The sequence below is a fragment of the Trichomycterus rosablanca genome, chromosome 1, assembly GCF_030014385.1.
Source record: "Trichomycterus rosablanca isolate fTriRos1 chromosome 1, fTriRos1.hap1, whole genome shotgun sequence".
NCBI classification, from domain to species: domain Eukaryota; kingdom Metazoa; phylum Chordata; class Actinopteri; order Siluriformes; family Trichomycteridae; genus Trichomycterus; species Trichomycterus rosablanca.
In genome coordinates this window covers 38733632-38756490 of record NC_085988.1, presented here as the reverse complement: position 1 = coordinate 38756490, position 22859 = coordinate 38733632, and the positions used below count along the sequence as shown (strand labels likewise).

Here is a 22859-nt window from a genome sequence, read left to right as displayed (position 1 = left end):
TGTATATCACAAATTAAGGAATTCACTGGTCAGTTAAATGTTGCTGGTGTTGCTGGTTCACCTACAGCCATGAAAGACTACTCAAAGGAAAATAACACATATATGAAGAGCACATGCCCAACTCCACACAAGAAGTAACTGAATGCAAGGATTAAACCAATATCCATTAGGTTATGTAACACTAACATTATCTCCTGTGTTATGCACTGATTAATGGCATACCATATTAAAATACTGTTAATTAATTGCAGCCCTACAACCCTGCAAAACATAACACTGTAAATCGACAGACACATTTATACAGACATCAAGGGGTGAATATAAGTCACCTTTGAACATCATACCACACATTGCTAATCCTCAATTTGATTCAGCTATGAAAATGTCTATGAATATCATCTTAAGTGTGGAGAGAAACATAGCAAGAGAGAGAGAGAGAGAGAGAGAGAGAGAGAGGTGATGATGCCTCAGTAACACAACGACTGAAAGCCAGGTATCCTTAAGTTCAGCACTCTCCAGTGCCCACGAGTTTTTTGGATAGCTTATGGGGTGATGTTTAAAACAATGTTGATGACGTAGTCTAAATGACATATGTAAGTGCAAATCTGCGGAGTTTTCTAGCTGAGCTGATGCTGCCACTGTGTGATCCATATTGCACAATAGTTGCATGTATCACGATTACCAGAATGCAAAAAACAGCAGAGCTGTTATAGCACTACCGGATAGCCGGACATATAGTTCATCAGAACCTCTGTGGTTTTTAAGAGGATGAGGATGCTGAGGAGTACTGGTTCGTGCACTTAAGGTTGATGGATGGAGTGAGGAGTAAGCAGCGCTGGGTGGAATTTGCAGAGTTGATAAAGAGTAAAGCAGAGGCGCATCTGAACCAATCTGGATTATTCATTGCCCTTTACCCTGGACCCCAGTTGTTTGTGTTTTTAAGCGCAAACCAGAATGAGAGTTGGCATGATGACATTTAGACTGCTTGGTTTAATCTGTTTGTTCCTGTAGTCTATCCGATGCGGCACTTGAACTTTTTTCAGACGGTCTAGCTGCACCTACGTTTATGCTCGGTGCGCATATGTCCGATCTCACCATATTTTTAATCCATGATTGAAGGATTTTGATGACATCTTCTTTATTTGGTACTGCATGATGCTGCACTGGGTCGGAATGATATTTGGGCTGTAACGTGCTTACAGTCATTAGAACAGAGGTGGAAATGCGGGTCGGGCGGCTGGTGTGCGCGCTTACAGCCGCTGCTTCGTTCCTTCTGTTGCTGCTGTTTCTACAGGCGCGCTCCCTCAGAGAAGGTACACTACAGTCTCACACAACACATTTCTACAGTTCTAATGATACAGAACATCGAAGTACTTGCTCATCACTGTCACATGTACCTAATACTTAATGCACGCCTAAATTTATCATGTTTTTAAAAATTTTAGAAATTACTAACTGAAGGCAATCACGCCATAATATAGGCGACAGTTAAGACGAGTCTAACGGTTCTGGACCTGACCGGCTTTCAGATATTATATCATTAGTATTTGTAGCAAATGACTGTAATCTCTGTTTACTGAGTTATTTGCCCACAAAAAAACCTATAGCCGTTAAACCTACCCAGGTATGTGTTTTTTATATTTATGTTCATAGCCAATAATTGTCATAAAAAGAATAAGAATTATGTCATGGAAATTTTACAGTGACTGCTTGAGTAAATGTATGCAAAGCAAGTAATTATATATACACTGATCAGCCATAACATTAAAACCACCTCCTTGTTTCTACACTCACTGTCCATTTTATCAGCTCCACTTACCACCACAGAGCAGGTATTATTTGGGTGGTGGGTCATTCTCAGCACTGCAGTGACACTGACATGGTGGTGGTGTGTTAGTGTGTGTTGTGCTGGTATGAATGGATAAGACACAGCAGCGCTGATGAAGTTTTTAAACACCTCACAGTCACTGCTGGACTGAGAATAGTCCACCAACCAAAAAATATATCCAGCCAACAGCGCCCCGTGGGCAGCGTTCTGTGACCACTGATGAAGGTCTAGAAGATGACCAACTCAAACAGCAGCAATAGATGAGCGATCGTCTCTGACTTTACATCTACAAGGTGAACCAACTAGGTAGTAGTGTTAAATAGAGTGGACAGTGATTGGACACGGCATTTAAAAACTCCAGCAGCGCTGCTGTTGTGTCTGATTCCTTCATACCAGCACAACACACACTAACACACCACCACCATGTCACTGTCACTGCAGTGTTAAGAATGATCCACCACCTAAATAATACCTGCTCTGTGGTGGTCCTGTGGTGGATCTGACCATTGAAGAACAGGGTGAAAGCAGGCTAAAAAGATATATAGAGAAACAGATGGACTACAGTCAGTAATTGTAGAACTACAAAGTGCTTGTATATGGTAAGTGGAGCTGATAAAATGGACAGTGAGTGTAGAAACAGGGAGGTGGTTTTAATGTTATGGCTGATCAGTGTATATATACGTATATACTGTATGTATGTATGTATATTTATTATTTGCTGAATTTGTGCATTTTATAACAAAACCAATATTAGAAAGGAATCATTATTTATTGTAATTCTGAAAGCTACATGTCAACGATTTTAATAATTCCCTTTGAAACGCTTACTGCCATATAATGACATTATTAAGTAAGGATACAGTATTAAAATATTACCTTATGGGTCACTTTGAAAAAGAAATACCTTACTAGTATGTTTTTAAAGTTAAAGTTTTAATATGGCACCTTTTGAAATGCACTATTATATTATCAGCTCTTAATAATGTAAATTAATTAATTAATTCATTTATTTATTTTTGATCAAAGTCACAGTGGATCAAGCATTTCTGAAACACACTAAGAACATGGTAGGAACACACCATGGGCCGGGCACCGATTCATCACACACAAACACTTTTACTCACAGCTACTGGAAAATGCAAAGTAAACAATCCACTTTCTGAATAGAAAAAACCCACAGAGACACTTAGAGAAAATGCCAAACACCTCAAGGAAAAGTTGAACCGACACAGGTTCTTAGTTACTTGCTAGAAGACACACACTGCAAAAGTATTAAGATTTGTTTCATGCACTCAAAAAAAGTAAAATAAGACAGTGGAGTGCACCTCTGGAGCAGACAGGGTTAAGGACCTTGCTTAAGGGCCCAACAGTGGCTGCATGGCAGAGCTGGTATTCGAACGCTTAATCTTTCAGTTGATAGCCCAAAGCCCTACCCAATAGGATATGATTGTCCCTAATTTTTATTGCTCTACTTTAGTTTATGGAGGCCAAAACACTATTTTCTCTATAATGCTAAACTTGAATCATCAATCAAATGCTTCTTTGAGGAAAGATGTTTTTCTATGCTATAACTCTAAACTAAATGTCAAATTTTAGATGAAGCAACTTTTATTGACACATGAATAAAATATTACTTGTGAAGTTATTTACAACTACACAAAACGTGTTTAAAATAATGTGGCATAGATGACTAATTTCATATAATTAGTAAATTGTAAAAGTAGTCATCTACTGTGGTCATGCCACATAACATGACACACTAAATCAGTTTAGCCATCACTGAAACTAACATTTTTTTACATCTTTTACAATTTCCCTCCTAATCTAGTTTAGAATGATTCAGTTGTATTTCTGAGTATGACATGCCCCCTCTGACATGCGTGCAGCAGCTGACCTCTTCTTTTCACCTGCATTATGCGGGAGATCCACATCACGCACTGAGAGTCATGCACAGATCTCCGTTATCCCCTGTCCTTGTGCAGGTGTAATCACCTCCAGCACTCCTACCTTTGGAGGAGCCAGTTATTGTTCATAAAAGCGACCAGCCTGCCAGTAACAGAGTGAGCTAGCATGTGTTACCACTGTACCACCTAAGCACCCAGAAATATCCATTTCTAATGTTTCTGAGAGAGCTGTTGACACTGCATCACATAAGTCCTCTTCATGATGCACTACCCAAACAATCTTTGTCTAACTATTGTTTCACAACTGACAATATTGAACTACAGCAATACTTTTAAATCTGTCCTGTTTCATAATGTCATTTTATATTTTTCTGACAGAAAGTTATTTAAAATGTATTAGAACATGATGACATTATTCAGCTTTATGTGCATATTGTAGCAGTTGCACAAACTTACATCTCATTTTAATTCTCTGAAAATATTTTGTAATTAGTCATGTGTTTATTAATTTTTAAACAGAAATAATAAAGAAAAATCATGACACATCATGGCACATCATGACAACAAATTGCCAACAATGCCACTCTGATGGCTCTGCCATGAACATGTCTCTACTTGCTGGGTAGAATTGTAGTATATGCACCTGTACACTGACCAATACACAAGTGCTTCTTTATAATATGTCAATAAAACCCCTCTAAGTTTGGTGAAAACCTTTGCACTTATATTCTGGTATATTGTATCCTGTAACATCATCTTGCTTTAATTGGGTTCCAGGTATGCCAGTGTATTTTTTAAATATTTTTTAACCAGTGTAATTAATGCTACGGCACATAAATAACTGCCCCTAAAGTGTCATTTTTTGATAACAATACATTTGTAAACTGACCCAATGAGGTCTTCTGAATATTGCTGATTGTGTAGGAAATAGCCTTACCCCACAGGGATAAGGGAGTTTACAAGTCTGTGGTGGTTTGCTGCCATGATAAAACACCTGTTGGCTTTGTTACCACAGTAACATGACATTGTGGACAATAATAGAACAATAATTATGTTACTGTTGTAAGGTCATAGGACACAAACAGTAATATTTGGTGCCACAGCACAGCTCATTTTGCTTTTGCTGAGTGACACTGAGTGGTGGAGCTGGAAGGGCTATTGGCTGGGCTTAGAGTGGAACTGTTTAAAACAGTTTTTAGTAAAGTCAGTTAGTTTTAGAGTAATTAGAGTAAATGTTCAAATATTTGTACACATAGGTTTGCTAATACATTTTGTATGGATGATCCAAAATAATAGGCTTCTCCTTTAACTCCAGTCTACTCTTTTTGTCTCTCTGGAGATCCCAGTTTTTTTCCACCAATCTCTTTCTTCTTAAACATTCCTGCCATTCCTCATTTCATTACCAAGTCTCTTTTTCTTTCTTTCTCTTTCCAGATGTCACAACAAGTACCTTCCTAGCTAATTCCATCACCACTTTTGAGGTTGCCCAGTTATCTAGCTCCCTTTCACCACCACCCAGTGCCTGTCTTATCTTTTCTCTGATCTTCACATAACAGTCTTCCTTTAACCTCCACCATCTGATCCTTGGTTCAGCCCACAATTTCTTCCTCCTCTTAACCTCCAAAGACATCCTACAGAACATCATAGAGTGCTGTCTAACTCTCCTTTGCCACCACCTTACAGTCTTAAATCTCTTTCAGGTTACATGTCCTGCATAGGATATAGTCCAACTATGTGCACCTTCCCGCAGTCTTGTCACCCTGTGTTCTTTCTCCTTCTTAAAATGTTTCACTTCAACCATTTTCATCCTTTTTGCAAACTCCACCAGCATCTGCCCTTCCTTATTTGAGCCCCTAACACTATATCTACCCATCGCTTCTCGTCTCCTCATTTCTTTTTACCAACATGCCCATTGATCCATGGCAGCTCCAATCAGAAATCTCTCTTATTTGGGTACTCTCTCCTCCACATCATTTAACTCACCACAGACATCTTCTTTTTCCGCTTCCTCATGTGTGGGGCATATGCACTGATCACATTAGTCCATCAAATTCTCACTCTATCAGACATTTTTTCCACCTCTACTACATTCTTGATGTACCCCTACAAAATTTTCCCTCCTATCTACACCATGGTTGAACAGTTTAAATCGTCCTCCTATGCTCCTAGCTTTACCTCCCTTCCACGTGGTCTCGTGCACACATAGTATGTCATCCCATCTTTTCATCAAATCAGCTAACTTCAAATAATTTCTGAAGAAGGACATTGTGTCACAGTAGCCATGTACAGAGGCAACAACCAGCTACTGACAGTATAATGCTTAGAATCTCTACCTAAATACAACTGATCTTTTACTGAAAAATCTTCTCCTTTAAAGTCATATAATTTCAGCATATATTTTCCCTTTGAATCATTATCATCATAATAAAAAAAAAAAAAAAGTATAGATGTTTTCAGAACATTAGTTTTTACCATGCAGTAATATGCAGTGACTGCTCGGTGCAGGGGACCTGGCAAAGACATATGGGCTTAGCCCAACTGGCTTTGCATTAGTGCCAAATGAACGCTACATGCTTCAAGGAGCCGCCAGAATCTTTGTTTTTTTCACCAAATAGTTTCAACAATCCCAAAAAAACTGAGAAAATACAGTTAGGACAGGGTGATAAAGAAGCACTGATATTGCATTGTCTAAATCTTTACTCTTTTTAGAGCTTTTTAATACAACAGTGGCAACTTGGTGGTGGTGGTGGTGGAGCAACCTTCTGATTACTACTCTAGTAACTTTACCATGAGCTACACCTGCCACATGGTGCTCTATTTTACAAACCCTATTTCCGGAAAAGTTAGGATATTTTGACGCCCCCTCTGGCACGTGGGCAGCAGCCATATGCATTTTGTCACCCACACTAGGCGAGTGCATATATGCAAATCAGCCTTGTGTATAGAGACACCCTGAGACACACCCTTTCCTTGCCTCTGTTTAGCACTGTGGTCCATCACCTCTCTGATTAATGAAATATTTTAATGGTTTCAGAAATGAGGACATGAATTATTGCAGTTTGCAAGTTGAATTTTTCCCCATTCTTGCTTGATACATAATTTCAGCTGCTCAACAGTCTGTAGTTGCCATTGTCTGATTCTCATCTTCATAACGCATCATACATTTTCAATAAGAGACAGCTCTGGACTGCAGGCAGGCCAGTCAAGCATACAGACTCTGTGTCTATGAAGCCCTGCTGTTGTAGCGCATGCAGAATGAGGCCTAGCATTGTCTTGCTAAATAACCATGTACTTTCCGGTAAAATATGTCACATTGATGGCAGCATGTGTCTCTCTAAAATCTTAATGGTACCTTTACACATATGCAAGTCACCCATGTCGCGGGCACTGATGTGCCTCCATACCATGACCAATGTTGGCTGTTTGTTCTTTTTGCTGATAACAGTCTGGATGGTACTTTTTGTTTTGGCACAGAGAACTCAAAGTTTTAACCTGAAAACAAGCTGAAATGTGAACTTATTTGACCACCCGGCTCAGCTCCAGCTCTGAGAATGTGGCAGTGTTTCTGTTTAGAATTCATTTTGACTTTCTCTTTGCATATTAGAGCTTCAGGTTGCATCTCTTGATGCAAGATGGACTGTGTTAATAAAGTTGTAATAATGTTGTACTTTTATATCAATCTCAGTAACCTAGGCTGTTTTTTTTTTTCAAATAGGAGGGCATTTAAGATTCATGGTTTACAATGGATTTTTTTTATATTTCATACAGCTTTACAAGTATCACCACACTATTTGTCAGAGCACTAAAAATCTAACAGTATGGTGGTCTGTTTCTAAATCCAGTCTGTGCCTTCTAATGATAAATTCACTTTTCACTCCATCACTATGCCGACAGGGTGTAAGAGATGGCTTTTGAATTTCAGATTAATAGAGGCAGCACACTCTCCTGCTCGGAGATGCGTGGTTGGCAGTTCTTTCATCCCTAAAACACTGAGCTGTGGTATGCACTGAAGTATGCAGCAGATTTAGGCTTGAAAGAACTGTGAGGTCAGACAAACAGTCGACATTTTACTATTTACTATTTTGCTATTCGCACATACTGGAATTCCTTACCATCCATTTTAAATGAACAAGTTTACTAGTAAGCCTATGTGTTATTCTTTAGAAAATCCTAAGTGTCAAATTCATAAAGTAAATTGAACTCAGTGACAAAGAATTTAAGATGCTTTCCTTTGTTTGTAAGAAAAACATTTGTTGTATGTTATCCTGCCCAAGTGGAAAGAGTAAATACTAGTGGACTTTAGAGAAAGAAAGCAAAAGGTCTGTTATGTTTGTCATACATTGCAGGGCAGGCTCGGGCCTAGTAAATGCATGAGGGATTAAAGGAGGAGAGCTTAGTGTCTGAATTAAATCAACACAGGACCATACTTCACTGGCAGCATGCTGATGAAGCTTCATGAATAGCACTATGGACTCCAGCATTTAGCAGGACTTGGTCAATAGGGTCTATTTTGGTATGAGATTTTCCGGTACTAACCTCTCATTCTGGTTATTTATAATGGCTTAAGCTATAAAAAAAAGAACAAAGTTTGGATGTTTTTATAATATAGTAGGCAAAGAGATTAGGTGTATGGTACAAACCAAAAGTACATGTATTCAATAAGGAACAGTACAAAGACAAGCTGTTTAATATTTTACCTGATATACAAACAATATTCTGGAAATGATGGAACTATTGTAAATTGCAGCAAAAATAATCTGTGATTTGTACATTCTTTTGGACCTATATTTAACCAACAAAAGTACAAATAAGATGAGTGATCTAATGATACTGATTTTGTAGTAATGTAGAAAATAGAACTTCTTGATTCTTGTTTGACACAATATTTCAGCTGCTTAACAGTCCATGGTTTCTGTTTTTTATATAATGCACTTCATAATGCTCCACATATTTGCGATGGGAAACTGCAGGCAGGAACCTGCACTTTAAATATAAAGCTACACAATTGTACAGAATGTACTTTGACTTTGCAAGAAAAAAGGAGGAACATCTCAAAATCTTCTACCAGGTAAATGTATTTAAGCATTTAATGTATTCTCCATAATCCCAGAATCTTTTGATTTTTTAGCAATGAGCGCTAACATCCATGGTTATGACAGAAGAACAGTGTTTAACATAGGCAAAGCATGTCGTTTTGGCTGTTCCTCAAACCACATTCTATGTGCTTCATAGGGTGTAGCATAGAGTATTTTTTCTCCATTCTTGCTTGATATGAGACTCCAGCTGCTCAAGAGTCTTAAGTCACCGCTGTCTGATTTACACATGCCACGGACACTGATGTACACCCATACCATTACAGATGTTGACTTTTGAAACTTTTTCTGATAACAGTCTGGATGGTCTTTTTTATCTTTGATATGGAGACAAGCTGAAATGTGGACTCTGGAAACTGCATACAATTAAATTGTCTATTGACCTACCTGATTTGAGCCTTGGCCCAGAGAACTCATAGGCTGTGTTAGGTAACAATGGTTTTCCAAAGTACTTCCAAGCCTATGTGGCTTATATTTATCACAGTACTATGATGATTTCTCATGCAATGTTGTCTGACTGTTCGAAGGTCACACACATACAACAGTGGTTTACGGTCTTGCCCTACACAGACTGAGATTAAAAAAAAAGAAAATTAATGAATCACAAACCCACTCTGAAAACTAAAAGAGTCTGTTCTTTTATCTTGAGAGATTAGTAAATTTTGATAGTATGATTTAAATACAAAATTTGCCAAAGAATTGAAACCCAACTGACCCAAAACACAATTAGTTGGCTCTTACTCTGCACATTGTTTTTGATAAAATTTATTTTTTTTCTTTCTCAGCTATTTTGTGTTTAGCTATTTGTCAAACTAGTATATACTACATACCATATCTGAAAAATTAAAACCATCGATCATCATTTGCAAATAAAAACTCTTAAAACTCTATCAAACTTTCTTAAAATCCTCTCAAATAGGCTTAGCATCTTTGACCTCTTATAGTCCATTGAGTCGTTATCTTTTAAGATATATGACATATCTGGACAATTATAGACACCTAAGGGGCCATTCTAAAGCCTTAATCAGTGCTGTTTAAGAAACCCTTTTATTTGGATTACACATATTTATATTAACCTATCATATCTGGAACCTGAGAAGGCCACTCCAGCATAGTCCAGGACTGATTCCTTAACCAAGCTTTGGTTGACTGGGACGTGTGCTTGGGATCATTGTCTTGCTGGAAAATCCTTTCTTGGCCCAGACAACCACTGATACATATGGTAAGACTGTTCTTTGGTTTGGAACTTCCGGACAATAATCCCAATGGTCTGCCAGGAATGTTCAATATCTTTTATTTAACCATTGAGCTTTTAATGCATTAAAATGATCTCTTTCAGCATTCGTGAGAGAACACTTGAATCTCACTGTGGGGTTTATGTAACATCACAGCTGAAGCAAATCAGTGGTGATTATTGAATTCTCAGTGGTTTAATTATGTTGTAATGTAACATAAGTGTGACATGGTAGTATAAACAAAATATCCTGCTACTCTAAAATACTACATCATTTATTTACGTTTGGTATTCACGTTTTAGTATTGGTATGAAATATATTATGAATAAATATAAAGATTATTTAAATAAAGATTATTTTTATGTTAGGCTGTCATGTTGATTAAGAAGGCCTGGCTCACATTCCATTCCATTAATCCTATTCTTTGCAGGCCACTGAGGTTTTTTTACACCAGACTCAAACCTACTATTTATGGACCTTGTTTTGTGCAAAGGGGTAAAGTAATACTGAAACAGAAACGGGCCTTCCCTAAACTGTTGCTATACAGTTGAAGTCATACAATTTATTTTATATAGCTAATTTTTTATACCTGCTAACAATTTTGTTTGGCTAAGACACCTAAATGTAACTAGACAAGCTTTCATTTAATGTTGGCCATATGGTAAAAAAAACAACATAAAGAACCCACACTGAACTTATAATAAAAACTAAACTTGTAGGTTTTTTTTAAACAAACAAGTATGTTTCAATTTAAATAACAAATCAAACTAGTGATGCTGAAACAGAGCAATATGCTAACCATGCCTTTTGTCTTATAAATTCAGGTCAGTTGGCAGCTGGCACATGTGAAATAATCACACTAGATCGAGACAGGAGTCAGCCAAGGAGGACCATTGCTCGGCAGACAGCCAGGTGTGCCTGCAGAAAAGGCCAGATTGCTGGCACAACCAGAGCCAGCCCGGCATGTGTAGACGGTAAGAGGCAGACGGCTTTCATCAAAACATCCCTGCCACTGTATTCAATATCCAAGCCCACTGTAGCACACCAGATTGTCTGATTCTAAACATCATGTCTTCTCACCAAAAGCCAATGTTTGTTTGTTTGTTTACTGGGATTTTAACATCATGTTTTACACTTTGGTTACATTCATGACAGGAACGGTAGTTACTCATTAAGGTTCTTCAGTTCACAAGGTTATATCGAACACAGTCCTGGACAATTTTTGTATCTCCAATTCACCTTACTTGCCTGTCTTTGGACTGTGGGAGGACACTGGAGCTCTTGGAGGAAACCCATGCAGACACAGGGAGAACATTCAAACTCCACACAGAAAGGACCCAGACCTCTCCACCTGGGGATTGAACCCAGGACCTTCTTGCTGTGAGGCGACAGTGCTACCCACTGAGTCACTGTGCTGCCCCATACCCCCTCCCTCCCCAAAAGGCCATGTCAAGTATTTGTAGGATTTCTTCTGGCACTTCTCATTCTTTTTTAATTCAGTGTGTGTTTCAATTATTTCTCAGACATTCTCAAAAATTCAAATCCCAAGACCGCCATGACACACACTATATGCTCCCCCTAAATAAGTTCAGGTGTTTCAGCCAAATCTATTGGTAATGTGTAAAAAATCTGTGAAATAAAATAAATATTGGGCTTCTAACTTTGTGGAAACAGTTTGGGAAAGCCTTTACTGTTTTAGCATGACTTCACCTCTGTGCACAAAGCAAGGTCCATAAAGGCACGGTTTGACACAGATCCCTGACCTCAGTGCTGTTGAACATCAGTGGGATTAATTGGAATGTCAATTACAAGCTAGGACTTCTTGTCCAACATCACTGCCTGACCTCACAAATGCATTTTTGACTAAATGGGCACAGATTTTAATAGACACGCTCAATATTGAATGGATTAAAACATGGTTTTGAAATGGGATCAGGTTTCTACATACTTTGGGGCATATACTGTACATGTCCTTTTTAAGTCATTTACAAATAAGTAAACTTTAGATTTTAACTGTGTGCTGGGTTTTTAAATATCGTTGCTTTACATCCCTTTTTTGTCTTAGTGATCACATTTGTAGAAGAATGTAAGATTTAGATGTTTTGCAGTTTAATAATTAATAGTTTAATCATTAAAATACAGTGTAAGTAAGTAAGTAAGTAAGTAATTTATTTATAAAGCACATTTACAACCAAAGTGCTGTACATGTTGAAACATAAAACACACATATAAAAAGCAACACAAAGTATAAAACAGTAGAACAACAGAAACGCAGACCATGACACTCATCCAGGAAACGCTAGTTGGTAGAAGTGCGTTTTTAGTCTAGATTTAAAAACAGAAATGGAGGAAGTGGGTCACAGACTTAAATTTGAATTAATTGAACTTGTACAAAGCAAAAATTTACAAAAAAGACTTTAATTTTCTGTTATATTATGGAATTATTTTCTTGCAGTATTTTTCTTTTGTGCAATTTCATGCTCTTTCTCAGTCTCTCACATCATGACAGCGTGAAGCTATTGATTTTTGTGCGAGGTAAAAGGGGATGGATAGACTCCACATTGGCTAGTAACCTGACTGGTGGCCTTGAGATGTCCCCACTGGATTAAATGATAGCTCTCAGTCTGACCAGAGGGAGGAATACTGTTTATCTATTAGCCTTTTGACTCTTTCTGATGCTGGTAAAAAGACAGGTAATCGGGAAGACTTGGAGTCAAGACTTCGACAGACTCTTCTGTCAGATTCAATCAGGCGATTGCTAGCAGCATGTAAACATGACTTGCTGTTGGAAAATGACAGGGAGGTCAATAGGCAAGATAGAAATCAGTCCAAATTAACCACTTTATAATAAAAAAGATCATATGTTTTAGATCAGAAGTATCAGGTATTCTCCCTATGTCTGTGTTCTTTCTATTTTGCAAAACATAAAGAGGGTGAATGAGTTATTTTAAATTTTAGTGAAGAAGCAGGTGAATGTGAGTGTTTGTTGCTCTGAGTTGGCTTGGTACTCTGTCCATGGTATATTTCCCCTTTGCACATTGTGCACAGTTGCACAGTCATGCTGAAATGGAAAAGGCCATGCTTCAGGTGTTGTGACAAAGTTGGAAGAATATAAAATTATACAAAACTTTATATAGGATACACTGATCAGCCATAACATTAAAACCACCTCTTTGTTTCTACACTCACTGTCCATGTTATCAGCTCCACTTACCATACAGAAGCACTTTGTAGTTCTACAATTACTGACTGTAGTCCATCTATTTCTTTACATACCTTTTTAGCCTGATTTCACCCTGTTCTTCAATGGTTCTTCAAACCCCCACAGCACCACCACAGAGTGGGTATTATTTGGGTGTTGGATCATTCTCAGCCCTGCAGTGACACTGACATGGTGGTGGTGTGTTAATGTGTGTTGTGCTGGTATGAGTGGATCAGACACAGCAGCGCTGCTGGAGTTTTTAAATACCATGTCCACTCACTGTCCACTCTATTAGACACTTCTACCTGGTTGGTCCACCTTGTAGATGTAAAGTCAGAGACGATCGCTTATCCTTCATCAGTGGTCACAGGACGCTGCCCACAGGGTGCTATTGGCTGGATGTTTATGGTTGGTGGACTATTCTCAGTCCAGCAGTGACAGTATGGTGTTTAAAAACTCCAGCAGCGCTGCTGTGTCTGATACACTCATACCAGCACAACACACACTAACACACCACCACCATGTCAGTGTCACTGCAGTGCTGAGAATGATCCACCACCCAAATAATTCCTGCTCTGTAGTGGTCCTGGGAGAGTCCTGAACATTGAAGAACAGCATGAAAGGGGGCTAACAAAGCATGCAGAGAAACAGATGGACTACAGTCAGTAATTGTAGAACTATAAAGTGCTCCTATATGGTAAGTGGAGCTGATAAAATGGACAGTGAGTGTAGAAACAAGGAGGTGGTTTTAATGTTATGGCTGATGGGTCAATAATTTCACATGATTAAAATGTATACACCTGTTAGAACCGGGAGTGGCTGAAACACCAGAAACTGAAACACTGTGACTGAAACTCAGATTAGAAGGAATGTCCACTTGTTTTTGCTCAAAAAGTATTTTTGGACTATAGGTTTTTACGATTTCTTAAATTCATTTTTACAAATCGTTTACTTAATGGACAATTTTAAGAACCAATTGGTTTCATTTACACAGTAAATGTATGCTGAAGGAACACAGCTCTACTGTTATTAAGTAATTTCAGGTGCTAAGGCCTGCTGCACAGTGGCAGATTATAAATATGCCCTACTTCTCTCAGTGTTTACAGTGTGCATTTTCTGTAACCATTAATGAAATAATCTATCTTTTACAGTGCTGCAAAGCAGGTCCTAAGCTTACACACTGTGTGATTTACTCTGTTTTGCCTCAGTACCTCCAGGATAGCACCTCCGGTTCAAGCAAATAAAGTTATAAAATGATGTCAAAGCTGGAAAATAAAATAGAAAAGCCTATTATAAATATATGCTTCAGTAAACTGAATGATATTTGCTATTACACTGGCACTAAAAATGGGTGTGGGAACACTTAACTTCATATACTAGAAAGAGCGTCTACATAGTTTTGGCCATATAGTGTACATAACTATCCATATACATAGTGCATGCCATAAGGGAAATCCACAGTTTTCTAAAGGAAGATTGTTATCCTAATGCAGGTACAATTTCAGCATAGTCAAAGAATTCTGAACAATTCTGTTTGAACTGATGTGTAACAGCTCCAATGGATTTAATAGTGGGTATTAATTTAGGGGCACAACATTTTCTAATGGTTTAGTATTCTTTTTATTTCTTTTATCTTTTTGCTATATTACCATGATCTACTTAGAGATTTTTGTTCTTTGAGGGTTTGGAGCTACAAAGCTTTACTGAAATAAGTAGCTAATTTTCTTTGCCATATTGTTCCCCCACGCTACAGCTGGCAATATTTATTTTTGTTAGCATGTTCAAATTCAAGTAGAGCCACTAGAGACTTGTACTGAAATGAAATCATTACTTGGAGAGCACAAATTATAGTATGTTGTTACTTAGAGTATGCTGTGATGATGGAGAAAAGCATTCAAGCTCCCCAATGCAATAAGAAAGTTGATTAAAACATGTTTATTACCTGGGGGATGAGCAAAGAAAAATGTCTTCTCTGTCATTCTGGAGTTTTACTCTAAGGGGTGATCTATAAGAAAATCCATAAGTGTATATATCTTTTTTACTCTTTTGCCCTCTAAACCCTATTTTAGTTTATCCATCAGATTTTATTGATCATTAACCTCATCATTTTACAAAAATCTTTACCACTGACATTTTGCATATTTTTGTACTCTTAGTGAGGATAGGCAAATATATCAGGTATGTCAATTTGCTTAGTGTATTATCAATTTACCCCAAAAGTGATGAGTGAGGTTGACAGGGCTATCTGCAGGTCTTTAATATCATAATAAGTTAATAATTTTTAATCTGAACTTTGAATCTAATCTGAAAGTTTGAATCTCAACTCTGCTACCGGTTGGCTGGGTGCTCCTCAGCAGGCACAGTTGGCAGTTCCTGCAGCAGACAAAATTGGCCACTAGTCTGCTGGTTGGAAAAGGACCAGACTAAAAAAGGGGTGGGGTCTTTGGTGCTGTGTAAAAGAAGTGGAGGAACTCAGGGATCAGTGCGTGACTCTCTGTGTGAGAATGGTCCACATGCAAATACACAGAGGTGTTGGCGAATAAGAAGGGGTCAGTGGACTGTGCATGCATCGGAGGAAGTGTGTGTCAGGCAAAATATACTCTCCTTGGACGCGTCTGGATTTTCCAGCAGCGAAAGACCAGGGAGAAAATTCATAAATAAAATAGTAAAAAAAAAACATAACTTTGTGTACAGGTATTGTTATGCCAAAAATGTTTACCCAAACTTTATAGTTGTAGTATGCCACTTACATTTACCAAACCAAGATACATCTGTAGGATCAGATACTAGAGTGTGATTAATCAGTACATTTAATGTATTCAATGCCCTGTGATGGGCTTGCAACCTGTTTGAGGTCTTTTGTACCATTTGCCCAGTGAATCAGACCTACCGCGAACCTGACTAGGAAAAAGTGGTGGTACAATAAATAATGAATTAATGTATTTATATTGCTTTCCATTCCAATGGTATTGCATTTTATTTCACTCTAGCTGAAGTTAGGCATTGCAGACGATGATCTTGGATTTGTGTGGCTGCTCATAAAAAAACTATTTATAGAATCTAACCTGCCATTGGTATTGTTTTGTAGTTTGTGTTAAAACCTGAGGACATTAAAAAGACACACACACTCTCTCTCTTGGTGGTCTAATTCTGTGAGCTTCAGCTCTGAAACGTGGAAAAGCATTAAATGGGCAGAATTATTATGAACTTGAAATACAGCCATGTTTAAAGCCACTGAGTTCTGTAGAGCTTGTTTAACAGGATTGGATAGCCATATGCTAAATTTTATGTACTTTTCATTTCATTAATTAGAAATGTGTCTGTATGTTAATATGCATATTTGTTTATTTGGTATTACAGACCTTCGAACTAAGGTTTCTTCGGTTCTTGAGGCTTTTTTTCTTAAAGCACTGTCGCATTATGCCATAGTTAGGTTACCTATACACGGCTGCCTTAGAGAGTCTGTGGGTGGCTCATTAGTGCAGCTGTCTGAGAACATCACTCACTTATACACTGAGAGGTAATAGGATGCTCTTTGGCACTCGTTTGTTTGTGTTTGTTGATTGTCATCGCTCCATTAGACAGCATTGGAGCAGTGTCTGACTGTGATATTTGCATGCTTATTGCATACAATCAGGTCCTGAAATTGTTGCGGATATAATTATTGACATTATCTGTTGGATTGCACAAAAAGTAATCATTCTTCTTCAGCACAAAACTAATGGACTGTAATAGCAGGGCAGAGGTTCATACAGCTCATGAGATGAAAGCTTTCTGTGGCTGGAGTTTTCTGTTTGTTGAATTTTATTTTCTGGTGAGGTTCCTTGCTGGAAAAATTTACTCGATTTCAGATTGCTTTGATTGTAGTATTGAAGTATTTTTGATTGCATAGTTGGCATTTAAAGTAGATTTTACATAGATACACATGGAGATTATTACATTGAAGGTTAAATTTGTATTCATGAATTAGAATTCAAAATTCTTAATACGTTTCTGTGATTCATCACAAATGTATTTTAGATCTTTTCTAATTTACTGGCTAATAATTTGGTTTGCATAATGAACCTATGACACAAGAACAAGAAGAATATATTCCCAGTAGTTTCATAAAAGTTGGAACATTTGGTAAAATGCTCTAAAAACAATAATGTGTGATTTATTAAATAATTTAAATCTTTATTTAACTGACAAAACAAAGAAATGATTTCAAATGTTTTACTCACTTACTTAATATATTTTGTTAACAAAAACAAATGTAGAATTTCATGCCTGCAACAACACTTAAAAAGTTGGGACAGAGTTATGTTTACCACTATGTTGCATCATATTTTCTGTCATACTTTCTGATTGTTGGTAAATTGAGGATACTGACTGTTGCGGTTTTGCAAATGCAATTTTTGCCAATTTTTGTTTCTGCTTAACAGTCCATAATCACAGTTGTCTGATTCATTTTCAGTCAGAAGCAGATCTGGACAGGCAGGCAGGCGAGTTAGGCACACACATTCTGTGTCTACTGAGCCACACTGTTGTAGTGCATGCTAAATGAGGCCTGGAGTTGTTTTACTGAAATAACCATAGACTTCACAGGGAAAGACATCACATTGATGGCAGTGTATTTCTCTCTAAAATCATAATATACACCCCTATGTCAATGGTACCTTTACACATATGCAAGTCACCCATGTTGTGGGCACTGATGCACCCCCATTCTATGAAAGATATTGGCTGTTGTACCTTTCACAGATAACAGTCTGGATGTTTTTTTGTCTTTGGCATGGATAATTTGTCTAAAGTGAGGACTCTGACCACAGCATACATTTCCACTGTTCTTTTTGGTTCATTTGAGATGAGCTCAGGGCCAGAGAACATGAATGCAATTTTGAATGGATTTTTATGCAATGCCTTATGAGGGCTCAAAGTTCACACACATTTAACAGTGGTTTTTAACTTAACTTGCCAAAAATACTGAAGGAAAATGTCATGTCATGGGTTTATGATTGAAAGCTTAAGCTTTATTGAGTAATGCAAGAATACAACAAGTTTTAGTTTAAAAGTGTTCTGTTAAAAATTGCTGAATTAAAGCATTTTTGTAAAAAGTGGGCTTAAAAGGCTGATTTTTAAACATCAGATGGATTTGGTTGTAGTTGTTGCTGGTACAGTTGGTTGTGGACAATGGTGGCTTAGTGGCTTAGTTAATGGAGAAGTGATTAGTGATTCAAGGCCCACCACTGTCAAGTTGCCACTTTTGGGCCCCTGAGCAAGACACTTAACCCTCAGTTACTTTCAGTGGATGCAGTATCAAGTGTGAGTCTTTTTTTCACTGAGCAAGGCTCTTACTCTGTCATGACAAAGGTGTTCCAAAGTTCTGTCAAGCAGATGATTAAAAACTGTGTTGTATAAAATATAAAATATTATAAAATTTCAAACCATACAAAGAGAATGAGAAGTAAAAATTTGCTTTCTCTCTAATGTAATGTATCGCTTTTTTATTTCACTATACATTTTCTTCTTTGTTGTACTGTTTATTTACAGTGGACCCCTGACTTACGAATTTAATTGGTTCCAAAGGGCTGTTCTTAAGTCAAAGTGTTCGTTAGATAAACCTATTTAAGAAATAATGTAAATAGAATTAATCCGTGCCAGACCTCCCAAACCACTCCCTTACCTAACCTTTCTTATGTCTTAAATGCTCTTTTTTGTTATATTAAGTATATTTTCCCTTCATCTTAAATTATAGAATGGACATTCCTGTAATAAACAATAATAAACAACAATACACAGTAGCACTGTACTGTACATAAAAACACATACATCACATTTCAGTACAGTACGTGTGCTGTACCATACACCATAATACATTTCCTTCTTTTTTTATAAAATGTACCAGAAACAACAACTCTCATATTTCTCTAATATTTACTTCTTTATTTCAGTAATATTGTATTTTGTAGGTGTAGTTGCACGAAAGAAAGAATACTTTACTCAGCAACTTCCTCCTTCTCTCTCACTCACTGTCCCCTCTGTCTGATACACAGTGACACCTACTGGCAGGTATAATTATACAACACAAGAAATAGTGTTTTGTTCATTTTCTCACTACGCTTCCTCTGCACATTCTTTGGGGACATTTTAATATTGAATTTTACAAAATATAAAGAAAACACCGGAAAAACACCGGCAGCTGTCTGAATGTTTGCTCACTGTGTGAACTTGTTCGAGACGTCACGTGTTTCACGAATTTCTGTTCGTAATCCAAAATGTTTGTATGGTAAACCGTTCGTAACTCAAGGGTCGACTGTTTTTTGGAAAATGTGTGCCTATCTCTGTGTCACGCACACACACACACATACTTCTCATCTTTTCTATTCTTTTCTCTCCAAGGAACAATATTTCATGGTATGCAAATGAACTTGGATGGGTGCCCCAGTTATTATAAATAGACTTGTGTGTTTGATTAAGTGAAAAAGTCCACAATGTTCCCTTTCTTGAAAAAGACTTGTTAATGTTTGGTTTGTTGTGTTTATATTTATGCTATAATGGGTCAGTGGTTTTAAAGTGAGAGAAAACCCTCATATGTGACCTTATGCTGAGACAAAATTCGTCCAGATGGCCAAAGAACTAGAAAAAAGATCTGCCATTAACTAGAAGCTGCTGGAACACAGGTGATATTGTCCACAGCTAACAATAGGTTTGAATGCTGTTATGCAAGTATTTTTGGTATTTGGACATGATATATGGGTTCAATTTTTCAGTGACAAAATGTCAGTTACATAAATTATCAAAATAATAGCACTCATGATACACAGCACATTACCTGTGTATCATGAGTATATTTATTTACTGAATATAAGAGCAGCCTTAACTACTGATCTGTGTGAACCTCACTATATTGAAATTTGTGTTACACTTAAATGTGTCAATATGAAAAACAATTCTGTATTACACCCATATCTGCACACAGCGTGGATCTTGTCATAACATTAGTGATAACAAAGCCCAACCATTTAGAGGAAAGATTTGCTTTGTCAGTTTTTCCGTTATTTGAAATTGGTCTCTCATTGACTTGCCTTGGCCCTTACTTTACAACAAAAAATGAATAAGGTAGGTATAAAGTATTTAGTTGCTTAGATTTGTGTTTGTTTAAATGTTGCTTGTCAAATGATTAGTTAATAAAATACATTAGAACTAATCACTTTACATTATATTATTACATTATTTATATAATATTTTGGGCCCTTTCTGAGGGATACAATGACTTTCTTGTATCCCTCAGATACAATGACTTTTGCAGGATACAATGACTTTCTAGAGAAGTGTTTAATCTAATGGTCTAGTAAAATGGTTCATGTGGTGTATGTGTAAAAGAGGCTGATAATTATTTCTTATCTTTTTTTTTTTCAGCCCATATTGTAAGAAGCAGACAGTGGTGTGAGATGATGCCTTGCTTAGATGATGAAGGCTGTGACTTATTGGTAAATAGATCAGGCTGGACGTGTGCACAGCCTGGAGGCAGAGTTAAAATGACCACAGTAAGCACTGCATTCTTATTTTTGTCAATACTAATATAATGTGTAACAGGGCGGGTTGCGCAGCTTTACTGAGGTGCCAGGTGTAAGACTGTTGTAACGCTCCGGGGCAGCTCACTTATATAGGGAGATTCTATCATAATGGACAACAGGTGCCTGAACAGAGGCTAAGTTCCCAAGAAAAAAATAAAGAGTGTTGGCATCTGCTTTGGTGGAAAAACGATCGAATTGAGTCTGGTATCACAATTCCAAGAGAAAGCAGGTTGCCAACAAGGGAGCTGGAAACTCTTTAAGCAAGACACTGTGATAAATAGACTCCCATCTGGAGTGCATTAATGCTCAACAAGGCGCAGGTGACTGTCAATTATTAGGAACCAACACGTCAATCATCTACACCTCCATGCCCCCTCTGCAAGCCATAAATGGCAAGGCAGAAAGACATGATTCTGTAACCATGCCTAAACACCCAACCTTAGCAGATAGTTCTGTTACAGTGGTTTGAATATTCCATTTTAATAGCTTGTTATTTCCTCAAAACTACAAAACACTACTGTACTGAGATACTTTTACTGTACCCATATTACACTAAATTATTAGTTCCGTAAGTGGCTACTCCACCTTTAGCAGCAATAACTGCAATTTTACCTTTGTTATAATATGATATTACTGTTTCACCTTAATAAGGAGGAATTTAGTCCATATTTTGCAGAACTGGTTTTCACATTATTTTATGATGTTTCTCTCAGTTAGCAGTTGATATTTTCCTGCTACTTTCCCATTGTCCTTTTTTGTCTAGTCTCCTGTGTAATAAATCCTGAATTAGACTAAGCTGAGACCTAAGACGTCTGCAGTCCTTCAGATGTTTTGGGGGGTATTTTGCAATGTGTGTATGTGTTGATGCTGAGCGCCTATAGAAATTTTCCCAGGCTGACCGAACCTGGATAGTATTACCACTTTTTCTTCTTTTGAAAATAATGGTTCTCACTATGGTAGAACCTAAAACCTACAGCTTTTCCAGGTTGACATAAAACCCTTTTTTTGCTTTTCTGGAATTTCCCTAGTTCATAAAATAGTGTTTCTGTTCAAATGTGATGTGAGTGCTTGAGTTTAATTGTATTGATCATGATAAGTAAGATTTATATTCTACAGGGATAGTAAAAATCATGTCTATCTGTATTTATTCATCTACAATTGTTTACCAATTGAATTTAGTAATTTGGTTGATTAAGTAATCAAAAAGCAATTATATAACTCATTGGAGATACGTGTGTTGGATAAGATTGTTTTACAAAATATACTGTTCTTACTGAAATTCAATTTAAATAGCATGCTTTGTATAATGATTTAAAATAATTCAGTATGACACCTATGTAATTTTAAAGACAAGTAGACATGAGGATTTTTTTTACAACACTGTACATTGAGCACTAATGAAATGCTAATGGTTGTTGCACAGGTATCCTGACATCTGCTCAGGCCTCTGAGAGGGACTGCTGGATGTTGAAGAACGTCTCTTTTCTCCATGGCTACAGCTATCACTCGTTACTGCTGGTCTGTTCTTCAGTCAGTCAAAAATCAAGATAAAGTCGAGCTTCTGGTAATCATTTGGACAATTAGATGGATCCCACAGCAGAAGTAATTATAGGAGAAAAGCAGTTCCACAAAAACTGGCTTCATTTTGAAGGAGCGACAATCCCAAAAATACACAGATGCATAATTCTGGACTGAGCAAGATAGTGCATTTGTTGGAAAATGACCCATGTTTTGGAGGTCAACATTGTACTTTACATTTATTATCACAGACCAAAGAAATTATGAATGACAACAAACTTAAATGATTTTGAGATGTGGGTTATTAAAAAACTATGAAAACTACAAAAAACATCTATATACAATAAAATTACATATACCAGTTTGTAAAGCACAAAAATATACAGCTATTAAAATTCTTGAATTTGCAGTTTTCTTGTATTCTTCATTTGGTCCTAATGCTGCATTATTAGCATAAATATACAGCTATACTCTCCAATAATTTCCTTCGGGATAAATAAAGTATCTATCTATCTATCTA

The 22859-nt window shown here is 37.1% G+C and overlaps 1 protein-coding gene across 1 annotated transcript; it reads left to right on the top strand.

Moving 5' to 3' along the window:
- Positions 1–1222: 1222 nt before the first annotated feature.
- tafa5b (TAFA chemokine like family member 5b) lies at positions 1223–22287 on the top strand. Its single transcript, XM_063002587.1, has 4 exons — positions 1223–1313; positions 10885–11034; positions 20664–20791; positions 22245–22287. The coding sequence occupies exons 1-4, from the start codon at positions 1223–1225 to the stop codon at positions 22251–22253; spliced, it is 378 nt and encodes a 125-aa protein (XP_062858657.1). The 3' UTR covers positions 22254–22287.
- Positions 22288–22859: the final 572 nt, after the last annotated feature.